Source organism: Molothrus ater, chromosome 12, assembly GCF_012460135.2.
Source record: "Molothrus ater isolate BHLD 08-10-18 breed brown headed cowbird chromosome 12, BPBGC_Mater_1.1, whole genome shotgun sequence".
NCBI lineage: Eukaryota > Metazoa > Chordata > Aves > Passeriformes > Icteridae > Molothrus > Molothrus ater.
In genome coordinates this window covers 5,337,329-5,354,614 of record NC_050489.2, presented here as the reverse complement: position 1 = coordinate 5,354,614, position 17,286 = coordinate 5,337,329, and the positions used below count along the sequence as shown (strand labels likewise).

Sequence of the window (17,286 nt, the reverse complement as noted above, 5' to 3'; positions counted from 1 at the left end):
CAAATATTCACCAATCGTTTCAAATCTCTGTACTTCAGCTAAGGATACCCAAGCATATCTTCTCAGAATTGCAAGGCATACAACACTAGTCTCCTAAGATTCTTCACTAGGAAGAGGAGTAACTTCCCTAAGAAATATTTGGTCTAAAGTTTAACTGCTGGTACAAGTTCCTAATGTCTAATCAGAATTTCTGGCGTGGATGCTCACAAGCTTTATACTTTCACTGTGGAGAATCTAAGAAACCATTAGCAAGAACTACTGCAGTTTTAGAACTGCTCCTTCCACAGTGTGTGTCTTCAAGGGAAGTGTTCCCCAAGTGGAATCATTGTTTTAAAAGAGACAAATGAGACAGAAACCCTAATGTAGCAGTATTATATATTTATTATATAAATCAGAACAAAAAGAGCCCAGGTGAAACCACATATCTTCAATAGTGAAATATGGAATGACAAGAATCAAATATTCACTGAAGGATTAAGCAAGTTTGGGCTTTCAAAGTCAGAATCCACTTGTACCAGCTTTACTTACAGCCCAGGAATTTGTATTTCTTTTAGAAAGAGATTGCTTGGAGTGGGACTTTCAGGTATTTTAAGGGTTTCTTGTCTAGAAAATACACACCCAAACATTAATGACCTTTAAATCTAATACTACAACGTGTAGAAAAAGAAAGTATTTGTACCTATGAGAGTGTACCCTTGTAATCATCTATCCCAAGTCATTCTCACAGATTGCAACTGATAACTTGGAGGAAATACAGGTGGCAGAAGCCCAAAGAGGAACTCTTGGACACAAACTAAGGGTAATGAAGTGTTTGGTGGGGAGGGGGAGAAGGGATCACTTCCCCATCTGAAGCTCTTCCCACACATGAAACAAAATGCTGCCTATTCCCTCATGGCTGGCTCTGACTCCCTTTTTTTTTATATCTCACTTTAACCCTCTCAACTTGAGAGTCTTACTACACATTAGCCATGCAAAGGAATGAGCTGGTATCCAACACTTATTAACAGGAATGCTAATTGAATAATGTTGACAATTCAGAAAATAAAATTGACTCTGCCATGCTTTACAGGCTCCTCTCTTCCCCACAAAGTGTCTCACAAGGACTTGCATGACCTTGGGTGGAGGGGATTTGGCAAGAACGTCCTGAGTGCAATTCACTTACTGACAGGAGGGTGAGAATGTGCCCATTATCCCTCAGGGTACATTAGTCCCCTGCTGAGTTTCTTTCTGGAGTAATCTTCATTAGGGATTGGACAGCAGCATTACTCAGCTGCCAGCAGCTCCATCTGAAGCCAGCTATAAAATGAAGCATAACCACATAAGGGGCTGTAATGAAGCCCCAGGGCACAGCAATGCTCCTGCTCACTTCAATCCCACACCCCCTTCCAGCACAATCTGGAGCAGGAAATCATGACAGCTGCTGTTGATGCTTCAAAGTTCATCTCCTTTACCAGAGATTAAAGGACATATCTCAAATGGTCACTTCATGAAGAGACAGCAGGCTCCTCCACCTCCTCACTATCCTTTTGCCATTTCCACCTCAGTCTCTTTTCACTGTGTGCCACCTTCTCCTGCCCACAAGCAAAGGGTGCTCTGGCTGTTTCCTTCCAGCTGTGTTAAGGGCAAGCTATCCCTCATTTCATCCTCAGGGTTGAAATAGGGCAAGCTGTCCCTCATTTCATCCTCTGCTGCCTTCCAGCCAGACTGACTCCAAGGAAAGGCAATGCAAGAGGACTTGGTGTTGCACATTCATCCTGAAGTGATAAAGTTCTCTGGGCCTGGAGCTGATCCAGCTGAAGTATGGGCAGAAACACTAATGGCTTGCTCTTTCCATGGTGCAGACACTGAATTCCTCATTTAGATTCTCAAACATACAGTTTATCTTTCAAGACAGGTGCCTCCCAAACTCTAGTACCTTAATGGAAGTGGCACTTAAATTACAACATTTGAGTGCAATCCCAGTATAAAAGCTGCTATCCTCAACTACACCAAAAGGGATAGGATCAGGCATTGAACAGGAAACAGTCTCTATTCTAGAAATTTAAGAGCAGTATATTCTGTCTTAGTTTGCTGGCATTGTTGTGGAAGACAATTCTACTTTGGTTTCAGTTTCCTTTCAGAGCACCAGCTTTGCTCTTTGTGTATTGATTGTGAATGACAGCCAAGTGACTGCAGGAAGCAAAATCATAGAGCAGGTTGTTTCTTTTAAACTACCATTTTTATTTTTTTAATATAATTCAATTACAGACAAGAAATACCACTCTCTTTGCACAATATGAAAGTGTTGGTTTGTTTTTGGGGGGCTTTTTTTGAGTGTACAAAACAAACTTGCACAAATTCATGGAAAAATCCCAGAAAATGACAAAACCAAAAATAGCAAGAGGCCAAAATGTTACATTAAGTGCTTCTTAAGACTGTCCCCCAGGTTGTCCCATCCCAAGCCCTGCACACTGAACCATTGCTCTGGCCCCTGCAGTTAGACTCCAGTGCTTTGCAGTAGGGCAGACTGAGACACATTGAATTCACTCTGGTCCCACGTTCACTCCTTTTGATGTCCACATCAGCTCAGGAAAACCTAGTTTTACAACAGTAGAAAATTTTACAGGAGTGGTAAGACTGGATTCCTGGAATAAATAATCCAAAAAGTTCTTAAATTATAGAAGTCTCTAAAGTCACATCAGCATCACCCTTGACTGGCCTGCAGGGATGTGACCAGATTGACAGCAGGTCTAGTTGCCCAGTAGGAAATCTCTCATGCATCCACAGATGTCCTGTCCCGGCTAGGTCAGAGATCCCAAGAGCCAAATTTGACCTTCAAACAGCACCTTATCACAGCCCTGCATCCCCTAAGAGCAGCACTGTAACCCACTCTGCAAACACATGGAATTCTTCCACTAGGAAGATTTACTGAATAATTCTAAATTACACTGCTATCTCCATTCTGCTAGCACAGCTAAGCTTTTTTAAATTACACAAAATTTAAGCTGTGCCTGCTCCCAAGTACTGCACTGCTTTCACAATCCTGGTAGAATACAAACAGGAGATAAACATATACTGGAGACTCATCTGTAGAAAACAGTGCTGCCATTTTTCCTCTAACCAAGTAAAGAGGCAGACTTCACATTTAAGTACTTCATCAAGAAGTATGCAATGAATAAAAATATTGGTATATAGGACTTCATTATAATAATTTAGGTAAATTTAGCATTTGCTTCAGGTAGTCAGCTCTAGTCATTTTTTAAGCAAAAGAAGGAAATTCTTGAGTTAGTTCTTTGCATCCTCTGGCTGGACTTACACCCACAATGGTACTACAGTGTATGAAGCAGGCCTTAGGCAGACTTTAGGAGCAGCTTACCGTGGGTCTGTCCGAGAGGTTGCCCTGGCGGATGTACTCGATGGCAGCCTCAATGGAGGTCAGGCAGTACCCCAGCTCATCCTTCACTGAGCTGCACAGCCTGAAGTTCTTTATGTAACTCAGGTTGGCCATCCTGAAAGGAAAATGTTAGAGTTGTGAACTAAGACACTAGCATGGCATATTGCAGCTCATCTTAGGCAACCCAGGCAGACAATAGGGTGAGTTGGGAAAAAGCTTCTAAAAAGCTTGTTAGGCCAGCAATATGGCTGTTCTGAGCTTGAAGAGTGACCAGATCTCTACTTATCTCATATATTCAATGAAGAGTTATCAACTGGATGGAAGGAATGGAAGGATAAGGGCAATAATGGGAGATTAACATCTTTGAAGTGAGTGAAGCAATGTTTCCAGCACCATAAGCACCACACTGATAGCTACAAGTTAAAGGCCAAATGCTGATCTCAGAGATCCAGGATAGAACAGCACAGAGAATCAGTTCAGGTAGAGCTGGAAGGTTTAGATAGACTTTTACTGAAAATGAGGAGACACAATGGCACAAGCTAGCAGGAAGTAATTAAACATTCACACCTAGTTTCTCTCTAAGAAATGCACCAAATCTTGACATGCATAAAGGTGTCACAGCTCCCAACACAGATGAAAGAACCACTCTGTGAAGGCTGTATTGACACACAGATTTGGTTGAGAGATGGCCTCTCACTACAACTTTTTTCTAGGCTGAGAACCAAAACAAAGGCACATTCCTGACAGCTCCTTCATTTAGTTACACATATAACACATCTTTGCTATTTGTCCTATAAAACATTTTCTGCATTTCAACAGGACCTCATACACTTTCAGTAAGTTATTACTGTGAGTTCAGAAACATTTGTCCCTACAGCAGCACTGCACAAAATGGTAGGAAGGAGTTCTATATAGCTAAAACAGTTACATACCAGTTTGGAATTTCTGTTTTTACAAGCAAATACAGCAAAACAGAGAGAAGATCATCTGCACACATGGTTTCCATGTTAACTAAAAAAAAGAATTCACATTTGGTATTAGTTATGTCATGGTTCAAATCAAGAGCAATAACTCTAAAGTTCTGCTTCTTAAGACTAAAGGCCAGCTCTACCAGTAGAGAATGCATGGAGAGCCCAGGGCAGGCCTCCAAATGTTCTCAAATCTCTCACTGGAACAGTCTGCCAGGAGCCAACACACAGATACAGTTTGTGCAGTACACACTGCAATATCTGACTAGCATCCCTCCCTTGCCACACAGCAAGGGCCAGAGCATTAGCTCAAGATTTCTGAAATTCTTGAGGACAAAGACTATGCTCAAAAGTTGATACATTTTTCCATTACCCAGCAGTCTTCCTAGAGAAAAAAAGATATGAAGTAGGGAAAGCATGAGTTCACTGTGCTACTCTATTTGCTTTATCTAGCTTGAAAAGAGAAGTATCTTCTCTTTTCAAGCTAGATAAAGTGCCAGGTTAAGAGGACTGTGCTTTTGTATCATAGAATCATGTCTGCAATCCACAGCAGCACATTTGTTTGGCCCCACCCATCTCTTGCATTTTTGCATCTCAAGAGTTGTTCCTTTGATTGTTTAAGACTTTCTAAGTCTTCTGATGTTTACATTTTGGTAGCAAACTGTCTCACACACTTTCTGTAAATAACTCATTGTTTGCATTCTTTTATAGAAGAGAAATTTGATGAACTGTTAGTTTGTCCAGTGTCATTGGAGAGGTGGCACTTTGACCCTCCAATCCACTGTTTCTTTTAGAAAACTATAAATGTTAGAGTCAGAAAATAAGCTTCTTTCTTCTTCACCTTGAGAGCAGCAGTATGTGCACTTGTGTTGTTTTGTGTCCTATAGCGACAAAGAGTCTCAATTTCACCATGTCAAGGGGAGCATGGACAAATACACAAGAATGATCCAGCAACAATCTCTAGTGTTTCAAATGATCACCCTCAGTGTCCTGGCAGATATGAGCTTCCTCCATGTCCAAGCTAAAATATACACAAGCTAACCCAGGACCCCACCCCAGCCCACAGGAACCAGTGCTGACACACCTACCTCACTTCCTTTCCCTTCTGCTCTGTTCAGAGACCTTAGAGACTCCAGCTCAGCTATGTTTGATCCCCAAGAGTTACCCAAACACTTGTTTATACACTGAAGTGCTTTGTGTGTGCTGGTTAAGTTTAAAATTATGAATTGACTAATTACTGACCTCTTTGGCTTGGAGACTGCATAATAATTTGTACAACTTTACGCAGACAAAGCAGCTTCTGTTGAGGGGAAGTGCATTTGTTCAACTGACCCAGCTCTCGCTTCGCACGTGGTATATTAAAACTATAAAATAATTAGAAAGGAATGATTAGCATACAGAGATCCTCTGCAGGATGTCCAAAGCCTAAGTTTTAACTTATTCAGAGCTGAATTGAAGAATGGTTCCAAATTATTCCTACTTCTACTCTAAGTGCACCTGCATTTCTGTGTCCTGTAGATGGCTTAAAAACATAAAAGGAGTCAACCATCAATGCATAGACTGTCCTCATACAACACTTGCAAAGCTTTGATTTTACATCTCAAATTAAAGTATAAAAAAACCTGCTTGTTTTTTTATAAAAAACTTCAGACTTGTTTGTCTGAAGAAAAACACTTTTTGGCTGGCATGATTCTATTTAAGACAGGATCTCAGTGACTCTTCAAGAATCCAGAGTCATCTCTCTCACCTGAACTCAGGCTTCACTCCAATGTCTTTTTGCTGCAGGTCTTGAAGGCTCCTTGTGATTTTATTAAAATCAGCATCCTAATTAATAGAAAGGCAACAGGTTTTTAAAATGCCTTAGATGAGTATCAGCAGTATGGAGCAATCAAAGTAACTTACCTCACTTGCCTCAATCGTCCCCACATATTTGAAGATTAGGTCATAAATAGCATGATGGATATACATCTGTAGGAAAAAAACCAGTATTTTAGGCATGAAAGGGAGAATTAAAAACAGCTTGCTAATTATTTTCCTTCATTTCAGATGCTTACTTCAACAGCTTGTTTGATCAGATTCATCTGCTCTTCTTGCTTTGCAAGCATCTTCTAGAAAAGCAAAGCCATAAACAGCAAGAGAAAGTCAGATAATTTATTGCCTAAGTAACACTGGACTATGTATTTAGGGGAGTAAGTCTTTACCAAGTGCGAATCTCTCAAAAGATGCTGCAGACATTTGGTATAAAGTGCATTGACAGAATCCTAGGAGAGAGAAAAGATAAAAGCCATCAGGTTCAGGTTAATGGGACTTGAAGGAGCAAAGCCTAAATAAGTAATGTAAGTCTTCCCTGTCTCAGAAGTGTACAGTATGGTAAGAGTTTTAGCAATAATAATTGCATTTACCAAACAGTCCAGATAGTGAAATTCTTAAATGTGAATTGCCACTTCTCCCTCCTCCCCTTTCACAACTCTAGGCTGCTCTGACACAGAAAAGCTCAATAAGGCAAAGATAACAGCACCAGTGCAGCTAATTATATTTAGCAAATTAGACATCAGGAAGGAAGATACTGACTATGTAGTGGCGGAGGCTTTTCCTTTCGTGTTCTTTAAATGTCCTATAGAAAGATGCTATGTATTTATCAAATCTCTCACAGTGCCTTCCCAAGAACTCTCTAACATCTTCAATGTTTTTAAGAGAATAGGAGTTTGATGAAGCTGTAGATTCACCTAAAACAAAAGCCAAGAATTAACACATAGGCTTAATATATGCATGCATTTTGTCCCTACATATACAGCCAGCTTGTGTACACTGAAACATGAACTCTGCTCACTCCACCTTTAACTAGAGGTATTGCCTTTAATTAAAGAATTTAAGGAGTCACATTTGAACAGGCTCCCTTGTTTTTTATGTCAAATGTTTATTTGGAATAGCTAACACAGATTTCCCTTATTTTTTTTTTTTACACTGGGATCATTTATTACCACATGCACTCAGCTTATGAGTTGTGTAAGTCAAGCTTGAAAGAAGAAGAAAAGCACATTACAGTGTTGACAGAGTGACCATGCAGGAAGTCAGGGTGCTTTAAGTGAGCTGCAAAAATCCCATCGTGGACTTTTACATAAGCTATTCTTTATTTAGGCATGCTTTCTCTGAATGGGAGAGCAAAGTTGCAGGAAGTAACATTAAAGCAAATCCACTTTTTTTTCTGACTAAAACAACTGAATCCCTCACTTAGAAATTATGCCGTTTTTCCAAAAATTATTTCTAGGCAAATCTTTCATCTTCAGTCAAAGGCAGCCAGTTAATAAGAGGCTTAAATCATTATTTTCAAATTACTTTTGAAATTAGAAACTCATTCACTTCTGAAAGACTGTGATTTGACTATATGAAGTAATGGCCATAAAGAATATCACATGAATAATTTTTGAGATATACATTAACACTTACAGAATTTAAGGCTATAAGAATGGCAGTGGGGTTGTTTTGTTTTTTTTAAAGCCTTCCATTCTTCCCTCACAGTACTACTTTCACACTACCCTAGTACTACTTCTCTTTGCATTCACTTGTTTCAAATATTTTTATTTATTTAGGAAGACTTATGTTTTTACTTCAGAAAAAGCTGAAGCTTCTAAGCTTCTTAAGGAGCTTCTGTTCTTAATTAGTAAACATGGATTGCTATACAGGTTCACAAGGACATGCTGTTAACATTCACAGTATTGACTGTAGTCTTGAAAAGAGTGTCACAGCCTTCAGAAGCACTTTCAGTGCAGGACAAAAATTGAGACATTCAACTTCATAAGCTGGGCCACCATCAGGAGGTTGCTACCCAACTCTGCCAGACAACCTCTGTCCCCCTGCAAAGTCATCATGAAAGAATTTACCTCTCCAGTTTTTTGTGCATCCACCTTGCATCTCAACACACATATGATCACATTTAGGATTAAATCCCTTTTTTAAGCAGTCAGCAATAAATTGAGCGCAGCTCAGAAAAAATCATGCTGGATTAAGTATTCCACAGATAATTCTTAATTCTACAGGATTTATGCCCCAGTCTCAGCACCAGTTTTGCTGGGAGCAACTTGGTATTTCTCTGCAGCAGCACACCAATATCTGGCCCAGCAAGCTCAAAAATGCCAAGGGCTTTTAACCCAGCCAACACTTTCCAGAATGAACACATTTATTAAGCACAAACACTAATTTGCTCAGTGTGCAAAGGCACCCACCAAACTGACACCAATACATACTTGAGCTTTCTGTTTTTTCCAATGGATGAGCTATGCACAATATACTAAAGCTTTCTTCTTTTTCATTGTAAAAGGTTTCCTCAAAGAGGACAGGTACTGAGAGAGTGTAATTAAAACCAGCTCCTAGAATGATGAGGTTGCCTTGTATGAAGATCTCCTGAAACAAGACAAAGCAGAACAAGTGTGAAACTGCCAGGAAAAAAAGGTGCTCTTTGGCTTCTGTCTTGCATAGTCACATTTCAAAGGGGGAGAAGAGAAATTTGCAAGGTGAGAAAGCTCCAGATTGGAGAAAATTCACATTTTCATGCTGTGTTGACACTGAAACAAAGGCTCCTTCATTAGGCAGTGGTTGGCTGAACCTTGATTACAGCTGCTTCTTTTACAAGTCTACTGCTGGAGAAGGTTTCAGACAATCACCAAGGTCTTGTCTGCAGATTTTAGAGCACTTTTAGTAGAAAGGAAATAAAAAAAACCCAGCAGCTTCAGAACAGGACTTAATCCCAGCCTCAGAAAAATACCTCACATCTTGTGTACATTTCTCACACCTGGCTTTCTTTTCCCAGCAGCTCCAGTGAGGGCATCTGGAACAGGAAAATCCTGATGGCAGCCTGCAAACTATCTCTAGTGCAAGCTGTATGCCCAAGTTCTCAGACTGTACTGCAAAATGACAAATGAAAAACCTGGGATCCTATGCAGTGTCAGCCCTGCTTGCCTTGTCTGTAACCATTAGTTCACACAATCAGTCACAGCAGCAGTGAATCACTCACTGGAGTGTCCCCAAGCTACATTCAGATATCAAACAGAAATACCTTTCCATTTAAGGTTTGAAAATTTTCTTCCAGAGGCTTCAGAACATAAGATTCAAACTGGCAGGTAGAAAGACTGTTGCTTGAAAGGCTTCCTTTGCATGGAACTAGCACCTAAAAGAGGTTAAATCATGTTTTAGAGAGAAAGGCTGTGTATTGCCAGCTATTTAGCAATACCTTTTGTTCTTACGAGGCAAGGAATTAAATCAGGCTTTTAAATATTTACAGTAAACATATAGGAACTATAGGTGCTTTTATTAAAAAAAAAAAAAAGGAGGGGCTATCACTAGACACACAGCCTGATAATTAACCCAGAAATCACAATTAGTAACTTATCTGGAAAAGGCTGACAGATGCAACTGAAGCAAACAACACTAAGGGAAGTCAATGAAATCTTTAGTTACTTAGCACCAGTCACAAATAACTTCAAATGACAACAGATGACTTAAAATTAAGCAGCTAATAAAGTGTAGCAGAGATTCAAACTCAAACAAAAATCCATCAGAAAGAAAAAGATCTAAGATAAATATCTTGGGTTTAGGCCAACAGATTGGCAATTTGGGGCAAATTCTTAGTTAGAAAGAAACAAATTTTATCAACAGGTAACAATAACCTCCATGTTTAATGGAGTCTCTACACACTTAATTAATAGCAAAATACCCAGGTTAGTAAATATTAAGGAGACTGAAGTTTTTATTCCAGGTCAGTTTAATAGCTTTATTTTGCTATGTAAAATGCTGTCAAATGAGTAACTGTTTGTCCACAAGGCATCTCAAAAGGTCAATCCCATTTAAGTTATAAACTTGTGAGAGAATATGTAACTTCAGTTCATAGAAAAGAAAATGAGTTTCCTGTAGAGTTTAGAAACAACACCAGCCTTAGCATTTTACTACCTTGCAATATATCAAGAGGTCCATATTAGTAAATAACGTTCAACTTAAACTAAAAATTGTTCTATTTCCAAGTTTTGTAGACTTAAAATAATCTTTACATGTTTCATAGCAGACATATAATATAAATTCAAATAGCTACTATTCACCAAGCAGCTTTTCAATGTACTTTTTCATACTTACAATACCATGGAGTTCTGCAACTTTGCTGCATAGATCAGGACGTCGCTTCTGAATGGCCAAATAAAAGGGATTTTTCAAGATATCTTCATCATACATAGCCATATGGACTTCAGATATTCCAAGGAGATGTTCTAAAATACATATGGAGAATGGCTGATGTATCATACATGGTATCTGTTAAAACATAATATTTGGGAATACCTAGGGGCAGTTTGATTCTCCTTGTAAAAAAGGGAAAAGCAGTTTCAGGTCTTGATGTAAGCAGCCAATGGCATTGTTAAACTACTATAAGAAGTTATTCAGACAGAATATTTTTCATTATTATTCATTTCAAATCACACAGTTATCCTCAAGGTCTCCTTAGGCCTTCCAGGTATTGAAGTCTAGCAGTGAATATCAGAGAGAAGTTAAGATCAAAATTTTTACCACTTTGATATACAAACTAACTTCTCCTGCTGAGATCTAAAGCCAAGAGACAAATGAACAGCCTTTTCACAGCAGATTCTACTGCACCATGGGCCACTGATGCTTTTGCACTGTGCTCATGTAAGTCTTAAAACTCCCCTGTATAAGGATTGCTGACACACACCAATGAGACACCCAGAGAGTGTAACAGAAACCCTCATGTAAGGCAATCCTCAACTTTCCAGGCAAAGTTAGAGAGGCACACCAAGGAGATATGATTATCCATGCCATAATTAAAAAGCCACCGTGAAATTTATCATAATTTGTGGTCATCTCTACTCCCATGAAAAGAGTCTCAGTGATTTGAGGTCAGGCTGCTAAGGAACATTTGGCTAAACAGAGCAAAAGAGCAACTGTAGAGTGAAAATCCAACCTGTAAACATTGGAAATGCTGTCACTGGGTGTCACAGTGCCCTGGAGAAGATGATCCCTAAGGAATCAGACCTTCACCTGCTCGCCTCCTCAGTTCCAATTCTCTGTACACATCATACACAAGGGCAGGAAAAACCCTAACAGATACCTTCTAGAATAACTTCAGAATGTTTTTTTAACAAGAATTGAGATTAACAGGCATACAAATGCTTAAATAACAAGCTTATTCTATCTTTCTCCTCATGCAGGTTTCCTCAGTAATCAACAGAAGTTGCATGATTTCCTGATGCAATTTCAGCTGTATATAACAAGAAAGGGTGAGCACAGCTAGAGACTTGAATTTGAGCACACCACCCTTACACAATCAGTACCTCCAATGCAGAATTATTCCTAGCACATCATTTGCTCAGTGTGAGCTCACTGTATGGCAGTTCAAGGGGGTGGGAAAACACAGACCCAATTCTCATGGATTGCAGATAGCCTCTGAGTTTCAGCCATGCTATCAGCTGATCTACAGCCTGCTAACTGAGCTGGGCTCTGCTCCCTCCCCTGACCAGGCACAAGCAGAGCTCCCTTAAAGAGTTAAACACAAACACCACCAGGTAAAGTAGAAGTCATTTCCACTATAAAGTTATCACCAGTTACCTACAGCTTGGACAAGCCCAGCCTGAACACTGAAGTCTGGCAGTGGCAGGTAAGTGCCTCAAGCAGCTTTCCTGCACGATTCCAGACAAAATGGTCCCTCTGCTTTCAAAGCATACAGTAACACAAAGAGCTTCCATGAAAGACTTCTCATCCAGGGCTCCCATATCAGCACAGCCATGCAGTTTGCTAATATAGCGAGGAAGGAATTGTTTGCTCATTGACATCTTCAGAACACCAACCAAGTTGAGTAATTAAAGACTGTGAACCTAGAAAAAGTCCAGCTTAATATGGGCTCAACATGAGCCAGCAATCTGTATTTGAAGCCCCAAAACCAACCATGTCCTGGGCTCATCCCCCTGCATGGGCAGCAGGTCAAGGGAGGGGAATCTGTCCCTCTGCCCTGCTCAGGTGAGACCCCTGCTGCAGAGCTGCTCCAGGCCTGGGCTCTCAGCACAAGGACATGGAGCTGCTACAGCAAGTCCAGAGGAGGGGCACAAAGATGCTCCAAGGGCTGGAGCCCCTCTGCTCTGGAGACAGGCTGAGAGAGGTGGGGGATTCAGCCTGGACAAGAAAAGGCTCCAGGGTGACGTTACTGCACACTCCAGTACCTACATGGGCTGCAGAGACACTTCAGACAAGGGCCTGAAGTGACAGGACAAGGGCAAGAGCTTCCCACTAAAAGAGGGTGATTTTTATTAAATGTACAGAAGAAATTCTTCCCTGTGAAGGTGCTGAGGCCCTGGCACAGAAGCTGTGGCTGCCCCATCCCTGGAGTGTCCAAGGCCAGGATGGACAGCTCTGGTAGAAGGCATCACTGCCCACAGCCAGGGGTGGAACAAGATGGGCTTTAAGGTCCCTTCCAGCCCAGACCAACCAATTCTATAATCCCTGATCTGTCCTACCACAGTGTCTGGGTAAACAGGATGATCATCAGTAATTCCACCACATGATTACAATAAAGGTTTCTTGGCAGGTAGCTGGAGTCCAAGTCCAAGCTGTGGCTCCTTCCTCAGCCAGTGCAGAAGGAAGAAGAGAAGAGGCAGCACAAGCCCTGTGCCAGGTCTGCTGCAGGAACACAGATTGCTGATGCACGTAACAGCAGGGCTGAGACTTCATGGGCAGGACTAGTTAGAAAACCCTGCCTGCTGAACATCTGGCTAGGCCACAATTCCAACTAAATCTTAATGACTGCAGCTTGCAGTCCAAACATGACTCAGTGACAAATTAGTATATATAACTGAAAACAATTCAGTGGAAGTCAAGCACCAAGCAGGGCTGTATGTACACACATGTGCAACCTGCAAAATAGTTTGCAACAGCAAGACTTGAAAGTCCTACATGCTTTTTTTTGGATGGTTTTGGATGTTCCTGTCCTCATCACAGCAGATAAACTGGCCTGAAGTAAGAAAGGCAAAGGAGCCCTGTAGGGAGAATCCCATCCATGGAAGGCAGTGATGCTTATAACTAAAAGTGCATGAAGCAGGTAAGGATGTTTTTCCCCACAGGTGGATCAAGCTTTCAGTGAAGGGCATTTTTTTCCCACATCTAAGCAGTAGGCCTTAACTGAAGAAAACAGGCTCAGGTTACAGATCAGGAACACCTTCCAAAAGGGAAGGTAAGCACATGGTTTAGATTGCTTGGCAAAGCTACCAAGTCTCTCATGTTGTAAATCTCCAAGAATGTGTCAGACAAACCTCTACTAGAGGTGACAGTGGACATAAAGCTGGGAGGGTGGATGATATGGCCTTTTGAGACACTTTCCAAACCAAGCTTTCATTAATGCAGCTGTCTCACTGAGGCAGTTTCATCTGCCTTTAGTTTGGTGAATTTGTGCATCTGTCCAAGCAGCAGAAGATGAGACTGCTGAGATCCTCCCCAAGACAGCAATGGAGAAGCTGTTAACACACCACAGGCTGCCAGGGGAAAAAGCATATTGACACAAGGAGGCAACCAAGCATCAGACTGCAGTGCTAAAACTGCAGAGCACAAATGTCTCCAACAGCTTTATTGCCAGTCTTTCAGCCTAACAAATCTTCAAATCCAAAGACTTCTTCCCATAACAGGAGGGAAAAGAACACATACCATAAATCCTCATCATCATCAAAAAAACCCCAACCAAAATTTAAAGTAACACTTCATTCCCTGGCATAAAAGGTATAAGAAATTAATGTGAGGAGGAAAAGCTCCCACAGAAAGCCTGACCTCATTAAGCTTGCTGTCTGACCTCTTAAAACACTATCTCTACCTGAAAAAAAAAAATAAAACATGAGCAAGAATCATTAAAGACAGACCATCATAGGAAGAGCTTGAAGATTATAATCTTAAATTTCCAGTTGATGAGTTATACACCACAAGTAACTCAGTGGCATTTCAGTTACTGTATTGCCCCTAAGGTGCCATAGACATGCTCCACCCCAGGAAGGAAGGTAAATTTCTTGTTCACAGGGGCGTTTGTCACCCTCCTTGAGCAGAGCAGATGGGAGCTCTGCACTGCTCCTCACATGCATGTTCCTGCACAGCAGGAAACAACCCCCACTGGCCACATTGGTACTGTTTTGAGAATCACAACTCTCAATTTCCTTCCCTTTTCCTCGCCCTTACCCCTGCAGCTGTTCAGCGTCTCATTAGGGGTTAGGTATCGCATCTGATTAAAATGTGGCTATGAACAACAACAGGTGGAATACTTATTACCTAAAACAGTTTAGTTACTGTATTCACTTAGCCCTCCATCACCTTCCCACAGCATTCTCCAGAGAGACAGAAGTGTGGATGTAGAAGCAATTTAAGTCATCAAGAAAAACCAAACCAAAGGAATTTAGTCTACCGATTCAAGAGAGTACATTAAAGCTTCTCCAAAGCTCAGGCATTTTTTTTTGAGATTAAGCCAATTTCTTTCCACCCCAAAAGTTAAATGCATCTGAAAATACTGGCTAATGCATTGCTATAATTCTAGGAACACATTAGAATTCTCCATTAAGAGTTTGTTGGCAGAACACAACACCCAGCTTCAACCTAATTTAACTTGGGGGTGATACAGATTTACTATTGTAGCTGCACCTTGGACAGCTTTAGCTTTACAGTAAAACCAGAAAATGCACAAAGCCTTATATACATTACCAGAACTGATTAATGCTTAACAGAATGCTCATTAAAAACTATCAGTTTTTTGCACTATGAAGTTTACCAAATTCTATCATGCTGAGCAGTAAAGCAATACTCAGGCACTAATGTTATATAAAAGGTTTAAACAGAATCACTTCAGTGTATGGCTTCATGCCTGTAAACACAGAAATAGCTCAAATTGCTGGAAGAACAGAAGCTAGCTGGATCAGACAATCTAATAAGCATTATGTTACAGTTCAAAAAAGAACTATAATCATAATCTTACAACAGACTAATCCTTTCTAGATCAAAAGCAGAGTGATAATTCTAACAATATAACTGTGGTACAAAGGAGAGCTCAAATGAAAAACATGGAACCTAAGCATGCCTCTGTTTTCTCTAAAACATTGGAAATGAGGCCTAATTACCTTTGATAGTGAAAACAGTGAATAGCAATAAATTCTGACAGTTCATTTTCTCATTGATGGTGTTTTCCTTTAGAGATGGACAAGTGAAGAATCTTTTCCAGAGCTTGCAAGTTTCAGTTCCTTTTAAGAAGTACTTTGAAATTTAGACAAACAGCCATCAAAGTGGATTATGTCATTATATTTGCATTGCCACTTAGCAGTTACCTCCTGTCCACATTCAACCTGTACAACTACTTACTCAAACCTTAGCCTCATCATGCTCTGAACAGCCGGCTACATCCCTACTAAAGACTAATCAAAACATTCTGCAGAGAAAACATCTTTCATAACAGCATGAGGGATGGTGTATACAAACACTACATAGTCAAATGCTGAGCAGCATAGTGTTCTGTGTTTTCACCATGGCATTTTAATAATAATTTAGCAGAACAAAGTAAAAACAGCTACCAAAGTCAGTAAAAATTCTTAGCCAAGTTCAGTAGCCTCATCTGTCTCCCACACACTCCTTAAGAGCACCACTTGTTAGAAGGAACAGCCAAAGGTAAGCATATCTTACAGCTCTTTACAAGCAAACAGGAATCTAACAGTGGAATTTAAATAGACTCAGTCCAAAAACTCAAGTTACCACACCAGTTCCTGTTTTACAGCACTATTACTCCTTGGTTAATCTGCTTCTGGGCAAAAGTTACAATCTGAACTTTAGCCCTACATCAGCATTCACCTCAAAGTAAAAACAGAAGATAATTTCTTTTTCTGAGCATTTGAAAACTCTAAAGGATGAGCGTTGAGCATCCTGTGAAAAACACCTGACACATTCCAGTAGGTCTTGGTCACCACGAGGGAATAAATAAGTAAATCTATTCCTACACCTTCTAGATTCAGGTTCAGCTTGTACTGATTTCTGTGAAACAGAAGTATGCAATAGTAGCACCCTCACATTATCAGATTATAGAGTGGTAAATTCACATCAGTCAGCTCAAGGCTTACTAGCAACCAGTGAAAAACTAAGTTTTGTTATCCCAGAACATCAGCCTGACAGCAATGGAACAGAATCTGGAAAGGAGGGGTCATGAGCATTCCAAGAAGATGCTAATTTCTCTCAGCATCTCCCTCCCAGGCACACATTTCTTCCACTGAAGGGTTAAGAGCTGGCACAGGATCTCATGGCTTGGGTTTTGCCTCTACCCAAGATCTCCCAAGCCTCTTCTAAGCCTGGCAGCTCTGGCCCTGCTACCACTGCTCCACATCCTTGGGCAGGACTGAGTACACAGGGTTGTACCAGATCCTTGTGCAGCTTCTCATGAGCCCCACCTCCAACTCCAGAACTGAGTTCTCACACATGAGAAGTGGTGAGAAGGGTCACCCTTTATATTTTAGCAGTGTATTTGTACTATTGTTTGACATGGGCACATCCTTACTTGTCCCAGACTTGGGGGTTTGAGTCTCCCCTGTTACTTGTTCCCTTTCTCCAGAGGAAGCACATTTCAATGTGTGCAGTTCCTCCAACAGCCAAGCTTCCCAATTCTACCCAGTTACTCCAACACATTCAAACACACCTTGCTTGTCATTAGCCAAGCATCAGGAAGCAGCTGCATCCTCTTTTCACAAGAGGGTAGACCCTAGATTCTCAATTCTCACAGCTTTGGAAGTCCACCAGACTGGCTGCAAAGAAGTTTCACTCCTTGACTCCACTGCTGAAGCTACATTACATTCTCTGATGGGCAGCCCTGAGCTACTCCAAGCAAGCCCTAGAACAAAGTGCAAGTGCTGTTCAATGAACCACCAACAGGTACAAGGAACATTCAGAGGG

The 17,286-nt window shown here is 40.8% G+C and overlaps 1 protein-coding gene across 3 annotated transcripts in view; it reads right to left on the bottom strand.

Moving 5' to 3' along the window:
- ANKRD27 (ankyrin repeat domain 27) overlaps positions 1-17,286 on the bottom strand; it is a 55,714-nt gene that overhangs the window by 23,381 nt on the left and 15,047 nt on the right. For all 3 annotated transcript variants that reach the window (XM_036390652.2, XM_036390654.2, XM_036390656.2), the window contains exons 2-12: positions 10,465-10,595; positions 9,395-9,505; positions 8,586-8,742; positions 6,913-7,067; positions 6,543-6,602; positions 6,396-6,449; positions 6,244-6,309; positions 6,089-6,165; positions 5,584-5,705; positions 4,306-4,384; positions 3,356-3,488 (exon numbers count right to left, since the gene is read on the bottom strand). In XM_036390652.2, coding sequence (XP_036246545.1) covers positions 3,356-3,488; positions 4,306-4,384; positions 5,584-5,705; positions 6,089-6,165; positions 6,244-6,309; positions 6,396-6,449; positions 6,543-6,602; positions 6,913-7,067; positions 8,586-8,742; positions 9,395-9,505; positions 10,465-10,566 — 1,116 coding nt within the window. In that variant the 5' untranslated portion in view covers positions 10,567-10,595. The remainder of the gene's footprint in view (positions 1-3,355; positions 3,489-4,305; positions 4,385-5,583; positions 5,706-6,088; positions 6,166-6,243; positions 6,310-6,395; positions 6,450-6,542; positions 6,603-6,912; positions 7,068-8,585; positions 8,743-9,394; positions 9,506-10,464; positions 10,596-17,286) is intronic.